Source organism: Alligator mississippiensis, chromosome 2, assembly GCF_030867095.1.
Source record: "Alligator mississippiensis isolate rAllMis1 chromosome 2, rAllMis1, whole genome shotgun sequence".
NCBI lineage: Eukaryota > Metazoa > Chordata > Crocodylia > Alligatoridae > Alligator > Alligator mississippiensis.
This window is the reverse complement of record NC_081825.1, coordinates 25922994-25934331: the sequence shown is the minus strand read 5'-3', so window position 1 is coordinate 25934331 and position 11338 is coordinate 25922994. Positions and strand designations below refer to the sequence as shown.

Genomic DNA, 11338 nt, shown 5'->3' with positions numbered 1-11338 from the left:
TTCAAGGTAAATGTGTGGGAATGGGGGAAATTGATTTTAGAGTTTTGTTTAGATGGTGGCTTGCTGACCTCTGCTGGTGAGTTTCTTTTGCAGCAGCTCGCTCACAGGGAACTACACATTTTTGATCTGAGCCAAAAGGCCGAGAAGTGAATACACTTGAGTTGTATTCAGTTATTTTGCTAGCCGTCAGAATGCTAGAAAAATGTCTGCGTGTGGCTGTAGCAGTACTCCGAGCACTGGTGTAGTTGGAAGTTGGAACGAGGAGTGACATAACATGAAATACTGCTTTTAGAATTAGCTGTATTCCAGTATGATATTGCGTGATCCCTGGGACTTGCTTTCAGTTGCTGTTATGATTATAGTTGTGTGAATCAGTGCCCTCCAGAGCTGTTGGGAGTAGGAAGGAGTTGTTGTACTGTTGCTTCTTACTGTAAGAGTCAATATTCTGGCCAGGCAGTGAGGTCCCCAAGTGCTTTGAAAACTAAAAAAAACTTGTGGTTTCAGTAATAGAAAAGAAGTTCCTCCCTCAGTTGGTTGTTGTACTCTGGTCATCTTCATCTACTTGCACAGCTTGAACTACCATCTTCTACCAGTGTTTTGCAAATCTCCCTTCAGTCCATCTGTGGATCACTTGCCATATCCTTATAGTTGAATTTATCATTCCTCCAAAAGTCTCTCCCATTTTTCCTGTTGCTGGTAACTACAGCTAATTTCCCTGTCAGTCATGCTGGGATCCTAAGGGTATAGGCTTCAGCTCTTCTTTCTACCTCTCCCTCATACTCTGCATGCCTATGTCCAAATCTTGTGCATTCTTCCTATGTACAGTTTCTAAAAGACAGCCTTTTATTTATGTTCTGAGGTTGCTGCTGTTGTCCAGGTCCGAATCTCCTTTTGCCATTCCTGTAGCTGCCTCCTCATTAATCATCTCCATGCTTACATCCAGACCTTGTTGAGAATACAGCCTCTAAAATCTTCCCTTTTCTCTTCTGCATTGTCAAGTTTTCCATGGGTCAAGATTCTGCAGGCTATACCAGGCCATGCTCACCCTTGTATTTCATCAACTAATGCTGTTAGTTTTCCTGCGGCCATCTCCATATTCAGTGTCTTTCCTCTGACCTGGACCTCAAGCCTAATTGCTCACTCCATGAAGGAGAGAGATGTTGGGGTTATGGTGGGGGATAGACAGAATTTAGAAGATGTGCCTGTTATCACCCTACCTCTCTGTTTATATATTTCATCCCTGTGTGTGCTCTTTCTCTTTGTGAATGGTGCATCCTTAAGAGAAAGGACATGAGCCTTTCTATATGTTTATATCAGCACATTTTTAGTATTGCATTTCATTGTATTTCATTGTATTTCATGGTGTATAAGTCAACCCCCCATTTTTCTGATTGAAAAAGTTAGGAATTTTATAGTGTATAAGTTGATCTAACTTTTTGGATCAAAAATATGAGATCAACTTGTACGCTGTGTTGACCAATATTTTGAGTACTATATTTCACAATGTAAGTCAAGTTTTGAAGCCCAATTTGTAACCCTTAAAACTCAACCTTAACTTATACAGCATATCACTGTCCCCTACTAGTGGCGCTGGGCTCAGTGCTTGGCTGGCTCGGCCTAGGTGGTACTGCTCATAAGGGATGGGGCCGTGCCAGCCAAACACTGAGCCCGTCTGCATCCCCTTTAAGTGGTGCCGCTCACAGGGATGGTGATATGGTGTATAAGTTGAGGTTGATTTTTAAGAGTTAAAAATTGGGCTTCAAAACTTGACTTGTACGCTGTGAAATACAATGAGGTTTAAGGTCTGTCTGGAGTTTAGGTGCTAGTGTGGTCAAGCATACTGATTTATGTAGCCATTGCATGCAAGGGCATTAAGTGTTTAGTGTCATGTCTGACTACCTTTAACTCCACAACCCAAATTACCAGTATCCACTTACAGTTGGGCCTACTAGAGGGCAACTTGAGGTGCAAATCTGCAGTTAGGCTTGAATTTGTGACCCTGGATTAATAGCGAGGTGCTTAATCTTCTTTACCAGTGCACCTGTTCTTTATTTTGAGTAGCTCACATAGTAAATATTCACTGCTGATCAGTATAAAATACCAAATAGAAGTGAACCATTCTGTTGGGCAGTACCTGATCAGTACCAAGTTTTGACTTTTTTCAGAGCCTTGTGATGGTTTCCTTTGAACATTGCTTATGTCCTGAAGATTTTCCTTCAGCTTATTTCTAAAGATTTTCCTTTCTTTTCAGGATATTCACATTGTACAGCAAATCTTTGCCACTAGACCTGGCATGTCGTGTCTGGGACGTATTCTGCCGTGATGGAGAGGAGTTCCTTTTCCGTACGGCCTTGGGAATACTAAAACTTTTTGAAGATATTTTGACCAAAATGGACTTCATTCATATAGCTCAATTCCTAACAAAGTTACCAGAGGATTTGCCTTCAGAAGAATTCTTCACATCTATTGCTGCAATTCAGATACAAAGCAGAAACAAAAAGTGGGCTCAGGTAAAGAGCATTTGAGTGTCTGCCTCCTTTAACCAGTGACTCTTCAGATGCAGGAAGGAGAGAACATGTAGGAGTCCAAAGGGCACATGTTATGGTTGGGTTAGGCTGAGGAATCTGCAGGTCATTCTGTGATGCTGGCAGGCAGCTAGTCAGGAAAAGGGCTGCCCTGAGCATTTTTTCCCCTGGGAAACTGGTGGTGGATGGTAGTCAGTAGATGGTTGTAGTGGATCCCAGCTTGAACAGCAGTGGTGCCATATCATTTTTATTTCTTTCTCCTACTAAGGAGGTTAAAGAAGACTCAAATTTAGTGTTACTTTTCAGTTAAACATCAGAACTTTGTGGTAGAAGTTGATGGCTGAATTCTGTAGGAATTTTCCTCATGTTGATACTACTTGTCAAACTGCCAAATCAGTCAAATAGGGCAAAGCAAATCTTGCTTTCTAAATATGTCTACGTGGAGATGGGAGTCGAAGCTGCATTAAAAAAGAATTGGGTGTTGTGATGCTGAACATTTCAACACCTAATTTTTTGATGCCTGGCTCTTTGAGTCCATAGGTCTTGGGTTAGGCATCTAAACTCCGTACAGTGTATGAGGGGAGTTAAGTGCTTCAAAATGAGATTCACATCATCCAGCATACCATGGGGGATACTGCTGAGAGGTGCGTGCCTTTCCTTCCCTTAAGGACTCGGGTTCTTGAGCTGTAGCAAGTGCCTTGATTCATAGCCCCAGACTGTGGAATTTGGCACCTGAGTTATTCCTTTCAGAAATGGGTGCCATTCACTGTACCTTTAATGGGGGAAGTGGTGCTTCCCCAAGTCCTAGAAAACTCATCCAGGAAGTGGAGAACCTGGATGCTGTGCACTCCTGCCTGAACAGATTCTAACTTGCATCTACCACTCCTTGAAGAGTTACCTGATTATTGACTGTTCTTGAGGGGAAAACACTCCCTCATCCTTCTTCTTGAAGTTGTACCCCTTGACAAAAAAAAAAAGAGCTAAAGAGTGAGAGAGACCGACCATGAGTGAGGCGTAGGTCTGTGTCTCAGTCCCTGTTCTGAGGGTTCAATGCAGGGGCTCCTAAAGTGTAGCCCATAGGCCACACACAATCTAAGAAGTGTTTGTATGCAGTCCATAAAGGGACTTTTTAGTGGTGGCCATCTTCAACAGAACCAGCTGATCAGCAAGGCTGGAGCTATTGACTCTATTCAGTGGTAATTAATTGGCAAACCTGAGCAGCAGCTCTCTGATCCACTGTTAAGGATGTGCTGAATGGCTTGGGAGATACTTAGTTACATCTACCCTGATGCCTTTCATTGGCAAGGGAAGTTGACTGTGTAAAATTAAGTTCCTGCTGATATTAAGCTCTTGCTGATATTGGATTCTTCTTATTGTAACTTTGTATATATAAAACATGTGACATTATATCTATTGTACAAAGATACTGCATTGGAATTTCACTTTGTGGCCCCTAGCGTGATGTCCCACCTTTAAGCAGTCCTGCATGAACAAAAGTTGGTGAATCCCTGGTTTGATGTAAAATGTATTGGTGTATCTGGAGTGCCTTACCCAAACTTTAAGGGCACCTAATTAGCACATGTTGGAGCAGACTGGAGCATGCTAATTAGCACAGTCCAGCAGCCTCAGCATCTTGCGTATTCAGTGTCCCTGCGATTCAAGATGACAGCAAGGTGCTTTAACTAAAGCTTGTCAAACGAGCCTTAGTTAAAGCTCACCCACCACTATTTTGAAGCACAGGATGCTGAATACATGAGACTACGGGCACTTTAAGTATCTTCTGAGAGCCACTCTGATTAAAGGGCCCGTACCCCAGAGCATGTCTAAAGGTGCCCTGAGAGCCCAGGTGCGCAGAGGATGTCTTGACTGGAATGATAAATAAATTAGAAACAGTTGTCCTGCCACAGATCCCAGTCAATAAATGAGTAGCTAACCTGAGTCAGAAGACTCTTCAGATAGAGGTGAAGTGACTTGACCAAGGCAGTGTCATTTGGGATTTGACTGGAGAGCTTATTATCTCTGACTGGTAGTGTTTTATCTGCTGTAGTTATTGGGATTCATTCTGGTAATATATTTTCCCCCAGGCATCTTTTGGCAGCAGTAGATTTTACATTGCAATTGGGGATGGAAGTTGAGAACTTAACACCTAGGCTGTATAGTGCATATTTCCTTTTTAGCTTAGATTGTTTTATATATCTTAGTGGCCAAAAGTCTTGTCTTGTTAACCATTCCAGGACTTTCATTCAGTGCAAAGGAACTTTTTAAAGTTTGGATATAAAGTTTTTATTTATATAAAAATAATTAAAATCTATGAATATAGATAAAATATCATTCTTGAAACCTCCTTGCTTGAAAGTAATTGGGAAACTCCTGCCTAGCTGAGTGCATTGTACTTGTTCTTGTGATAGAGGACACTTTTTAACCTTAAGCTGTTACATGTTGCCTTTTTGCTCCCTTTTACAAAAACCTCAGGTACTGACTGCATTGCAGAAAGACAGCCGGGAAATGGAGAAAGGAAGCCCTTCACTCAAGCACTGAAAACTATGGCTGCTTCAAATTGATGCCCAGGGGAAAAGAATTTAAATGGCAAATGGACTGAGTACAGCTTGACATACATGGAGCTGCATCAAAGTGTTTCAGAGTTTTGCTTAGCATTGGAGATGATGGCCTTAACAGAAAACAAAATAAGGGGAAGGGACCTATTTTAAATAACAAAACCAAGGCCTAGCCTAAAGAAGCTCAGTAGAATGTGTGAGGACAGCATTACACATTCTACACTTTTAATGAAGACAGTGAACCTAAACCATTTTAAGTTTTCCTTTTTTATTTCAATGATTATTTTAAAATACTGGTCATTGATCGTGCTTTGAAATCTATTCCCCTAGTTTGATCCTTAGCCAGAATATACATCCCATATCCAAGAGTGTAACTAGATCTGGATCTTCAATACCTGGTGCTGGTATTTATAGTTAAGTGGGGTGAGGACCACTTCTTGAGAAATGATTCCTGTTTTTAAAGGCTTTAGGCCCCATTTACCAAAGATATCATTAGATTAAAAATAGAACTGCATTCCATTCACTAACAAAAATGTTAAGTAGAAAATACACTTGACTAAGAAGGATGAAGTCAGACTTTTAGTACAGCAGCAGAGACCATTTTTAAGATGACTTTCAATAGTGTTTTCCAATTTGGATGCACTGGGGAAGAGCTAAATTTAATCCCACTGAATTACTTGTGTTCATCAAGGTGTAATCCTTGGCATTACACTAACATTGCTCTGTATGGGTTCAATTCCATTTCCCTTTTAATAGCAGGTAAAGTGCTCCTAAATAGCAACAAGCAAATGAGGTTTACTGAGGAATGTCAAATGTAAATGCTAACAGGACAAATAAAATGAATCAATCCATCTAGCTGTTTTAAGACCAGCCTGGAACACACTGTAATACACTTAAGTTTGGAGACAGCAAACTTCAATTATGTTTTTTTGTTACACAGTTAAACTTTTCTGCCTTCAACTTAATGTTTGATTGTAAATCATAAGTGCCCATGCTGTATGTTTTCCACTTTACAAGAAAGTGTATCGCATCATGTGCTTTATAAATAGTATGAATTGCAGGTCTGAAAAGGGAAACTAACTGAAGCAATATGTTTGATAGAGTAAATGGGAATCCTGAACTCTCCAGGCTTGTATCTTTTGTTTAACATCATCCTTCAGTCTGTCCTCTAGGCTGATTTTGTTTTAGTGTTGTCTGGAACAAATATGAATTAGGGGAAACTAAAATTAACATTGGCTTAAAATGGAAGTGTATTTGCACACTCTTGCATTCCAAGTACATACAGCATCTAATGTCAAATGACCACATTATACATGCAAATTATTATTAATCTCCTTATGTGGTATTTTGACTATAATATTTAAGAAGGCTCACCATGACTTTTCTGTGTTAAGTGTTTGAGAACTCCTGGTCAGAGAGAATATGAAATGCAAATGCAGCTTGCAAGTCTGTTACCTCTTTGGCCTCTTTCCCTTCCTTCCCTGTGCACCCAGTGTAATTGGTTAGTTAGTTTGTTTTTGATACTGACCTTTAATTTCTTCAGTAAGGGGTGAATTGGTAATTTTTTTGTGAAGATAAGCAATCAGGCATAGATGTGGTAATGTTTCCATTCCCTCATCTGAAATTGCTTACCTTTGGTCCTCCTGTGATTGGTACTCATGTTACGTGCTTTTAAGTGCAATAGAAAGCTGGAAGGTCAGTAGCTATTGATTGACATTAATACCTTTTAAATACCACAAATATGCCTTTACATGAAGGTGTAGAGAGGCCTAACATTCAAAACATTTGCACTATATTTTTACGTGACTTACTAAACTTACTCAGACCAACTTTTTCCTTGGTATACGTTCAATTAGATGGTACTGTAGCTAGCTTTGAGACTGTAACTTGGTTTTCATCACAATTTAGTGCCCATTTCCTTTTAAACCAAGTCTTCTGCGATATGGCTCAGTCATCTTGCAAGAATGCATTCTTTAGCCGTGGTATTTTTGCAGCAATCCTTGATCTGTTCTTCTTTTCCTCCCTTCCCAATATTGTTGAATGTAACTCTGAAAATGGGCGTGGTTGTCAGAAAAAGGCCTGCTGCAGTACTCGTGCACTGTTTGTAACTGGCAGATGTAATTATTTTTGTTCTGTTGGGTTTTTTCCTGTTCTTTGAGGATGTATATATTTTCTAATTGTTTTCTTTGTGTACATATGGTCTGTTCTTTATGTAATGAAGAAAAGCAATGCAATAAGGAGCTTTGCACAGTTTGTTTAAAAACTGCATTTGGAAAACCTTTTTCACCTGCCTAAAGATGCAATTGTTTAAACTTTTCAGTAGACTTGATTTGAAAATATGCTTGAATTTTGATAAAAAAAAAAACCCCAATATATTAAGATGTGTAGTAATAGCTTAGGATTGCTTACCACTACAGCTTTTTTTAAGTTTCTGACAGTATACCAAATCTTGTTAATTAGCGAGTAAGGAAGAATTCCATAATAAATTCAGGGATTACATAACCCATTTTGCTAATTTGCTTTTGTTGTTTGAGCATTCAAGGGTACATGTGAGACAATGCATGAGACTTCTTCCCCTTATTTGGCACATGTCTGCATCACACCAGAGCTATTCTCCCCCTTCTCCCTCCATGAGTTTAAAGTAGACTTAAAATGCTGCAATATTTCAGAAGCCTGCAATTTTCACTTTACATGCAGCAAATTAGAGAAACTAGACTTCAACCAGGTTTGAGATTTTTGTGCAACCTGCACTTTATAATAAAAACAATTTTGCATCTTCAATCAGTAGTAGTTAAAAGTATCGTTTAGAAAAGAATTTAATTTTAAAGGGTACTTTATAACGGCTTATATTTTTGGATGTTTTAAATACTAGAACGTATAGAAACCCATTGATACACCCTCTGTATATCATGTTCAGATTGTTTTTATGTAGTTATCGGTTTGTTTTGTTTAGGTAAGTGTATCAAACTGGAACTTTTTTGAACTGTAAATATATGATTTTATTAAATAAAGTCAAGTAAAGTTACCTTAATCACGTGGTGCCGGTGTCATCCAAAACTAAGTTCCTGAATTTCTGTAGAAGGCTTCTGTTTTGGGTTTGTTAGTTTTATTTTTAATGTGGCATTTTAGAAGCTTTTAGTTCCAAAAAGATACCCCAAATGGTTTAGTTAATGGCTTTCACATTTCTACCTAGAATTAGGGGTCTGCCTAACTGGAGGAGGTGGCTGGCCAATTTCATGGGCAGATTCTGGGGCTGACTGCCATTTTCGTGGGCCCTTGTGGCCCTGCCCCTTGCTGCAAGGGCTGTCCATAATGCAGCCCCACCCCTTGTTACCAATTGGTACAGGGGGCAGGGCTGTACAACAGGCAGCCCTCTCAGCCAATCAGTAGCGAGGGGTGGAGGAGGTAGCCTGTCATGCTGGCAGCCTGTGTGAAAATTAATTTCAGTATTTTTTATTTATTTATTTATTTTTTTTTTTTGCAGTGACCTCGCCAAAATTACAAGGCCCACCAGTTTTCACGGAGCCCACCCAATTTCATATGTTCTGCAAAAATTGTGCAATCGTGAATTCAGAAGCCCTACCCATAATTCTTGCCTAAACAGGACCCATTTCAGAGGGTAGGAGGGGAGAGTGTTTATAAAATGACTTGGCATGTTAATGCTTTACATCCCCTTTTGAAGCTCTGATTTAAGTGCATTTCATATAAACTTTGCTGACCATTTTTTATGGTCCTACAACAAAAAGCAGGTAAGATCTAATATGTGTCCTGCTGTATTTATCATGATTCTAGGACTTGCACCTCCCATCTTCTTTCCTTTGTTCTCTTCCATAATAGAATTCTGATGGTCCCAGGTATTCGTTGTGGCTGCTCTGTGGAGGGTTTTTTGTTTCAATAATTTGTATTATTGGATGGTTATTTATAGCATATGTGTACAATTGTCCCCATCTTTGTCTTCAGTAGACATGTAAGAATTTGCTGCCACACAGTAGTTGAGGTGGGTTTTATATAACCAGCAGGAATTGATGATCTGGGGAGCACAGACATTACCTAAAGAAAGGAGTGAAAGTTAGCATGAATCAAATATCCATTTATAGTGGTCTTTCTGTTTTCAGTGTTTTGGATGAACAATTTCACTTTTTATTGGGGTCTTTTATGAGTTAAAACCTAAAATCAGAAGCCCTTTCTTTTAGGAGAAGTCTTCCAAATATGTTGACAAGGAATGCTGTCTGCATCCACTGAATCAAATAGGAACTCTACATTTGCAAACACTACAAAGGTTTTTTTTTTTTTCCTTTAACTGGCTTTATTCTTCCTTACCTCTGGTTGATATAATCTCAGTTTGCTGGAAAGTACTGGTGGAGGAAGGGAAGCTTTCCTTTTTCTCAGCTACCACATGTTAACACAGAGCTTGTGAATAAAGAGGATTTTTATCTCTTTTGACTTGTGCCATGTTATATTTTTCCTCACAGAAGAGGGATAAGGGTTTTATATTTATAGATCCCCTGGCATCACCTCATAATTTACAGTTAATCTCTTAGGAGGGTTTTAGAAGGCCACAAAGTTGCAATGGTTTTGTCACTGTATTGACAAAGAGGAAATACTTAGAAAGGTACATGAGGCTGTAGTGTAAATATTTCTCATTTGGGGGAGTTTTTTGGGTGTGTACATGTGCACGCATGCATGCCCAAATTATCTACAAACTCAAGAGCAAAGAGCAAATGCCAGCACAGAGGAGTTTTCCAAGGAAGCTCTTTCCTGCTGTCCCCATCACTTGTCATTTCCCATGGTTGTGAAAACAACAGGAATGTTAGCCCTTGATCTTTAGTCTATTAAAGTAAACAGCTTATGGGAAACTTTATCTTTTTAAAATTTCTTTTTAGTCTCAAAGAAAAATGCAGCTTGATTACTGAAAAGAAAATCCAGCCATCCTGGCAAGGCTTTGGGACCAAAGTTAAACTGGTTCAGTGAATAGGAGTAACTTTGCTACTCTGTTTAGAATTGGGAGAGTCGCACAAAATGTGGTTTCTCTTCACAAGTGGTATGGAAGAGGGCATAGGGATAAAACTACAAGTTGATCTACAAGTTACATGAGACAAAGTAGATGGGGCAATTCTGGTTCAAGGAATCTTTTACTTGTATTGTTACACCTTTTACCAAAATGCAAAAATAAACAAGTGCTTCACTTGCACAAGACTACTCTTTTTTTTTTAAGCCAGGGTAGTCAAACAGAGTACTTGGGCCACATCTGGCTTGCAGAGCCAGATCATATGGCTCACAGCCTTGATGGGGGTGAGGGAGGACCTTCTCATGGCTGCAGCCAAGTACCTGGGTATGAGCTGCTATGCTGCTGAGGCTCCAGCACTGAGAGAAGAAGCCTGGCACTGTGGCTTGTTCCCACGGCAGCCGAGCACCCATGACACCAGGCTTCTTCCCATGCTGATGCTGGGGCTCTGGTGCCATGGCTCTTGCCCAGGCATTTGGCTGCAGCTGCAGGGCTCCAGCAGCACAGCTGTCATTGGCTTGGCTGCCAGGAACCCAGGAGAGAGAAACAGTGCTAGAGCCCCAGCAGTGCCGCAGAAAGGAGACCAAGACTGCAGCTTGTTCCTGCAGCAGCAAAGTGCCCAGGCAAGAGTTGCGATCCTGGAGCCAAGCCCTAGCAGCATGGCAGTAAGAAGTCTGATACTGTGGCTTGTTCCCATGGTAGCAGCCAAGTACCCAGCCTCTTCATACCAGGTCCTGAACTAGCATGGTGAGGGAGAGGTCCTGTGGGCCTGATCCAGTCTGCAGGGGTAGCCAGCCCTGCACCACTGATCCAGCCTGCAGGGCTAGATGCTTTTGACACTTCTGATTTAAGATAATTTTCTTCTTATACTGACTAGTGATGGGTACAAAGTTATTAACTCTGCAGTAAAATGTATTTTAAGTAACACCCTACTTTTCAAACTGCCTCCATACTACTGCAGGTTTAGCAGTTAGTCGAGCTTCAGTACGTACAAATAAGTGTGACTTGTAGTGTGTTTTACTGCATCTTTTAACTGTTCTTTAAAAGACAGATCTTTTAACTGCTCTTCCGGGGCATCTGGTCAAATTAAATTCTAAGAGGAGGCAAGGCAAGACTTACTGGACCATATTGTCAATGCTAACCCTGTGTGGGATGGCTTAATAATAATAAGGCTCAAGTTCTCAGTACTGAACTGACCTGCTTCTTTGCTACAGACTGAATTGTGCCCTCTTGCATCCATTTTTAGTTGTGAT

The 11338-nt window shown here is 40.3% G+C and overlaps 1 protein-coding gene across 9 annotated transcripts in view; it reads left to right on the top strand.

Annotated features, from left to right (window-relative positions):
- The window catches only part of TBC1D14 (TBC1 domain family member 14), a 113891-nt gene extending 104371 nt beyond the window's left edge, over positions 1 to 9520 (top strand). For 8 of the 9 annotated variants that reach the window (XM_019479419.2, XM_019479429.2, XM_019479408.2 and 5 more), the window contains 2 exons: positions 2252 to 2510; positions 4998 to 8111. In XM_019479419.2, the coding sequence (XP_019334964.2) occupies positions 2252 to 2510; positions 4998 to 5063 (325 nt within the window). In that variant the 3' untranslated portion in view covers positions 5064 to 8111. Of the gene's footprint in view, positions 1 to 2251; positions 2511 to 4997; positions 8112 to 8564 lie in introns of those variants that run through there. The other variant, XM_019479434.2, reaches the window with a different exon arrangement.
- The last annotated feature ends 1818 nt before the right edge of the window (positions 9521 to 11338 follow it).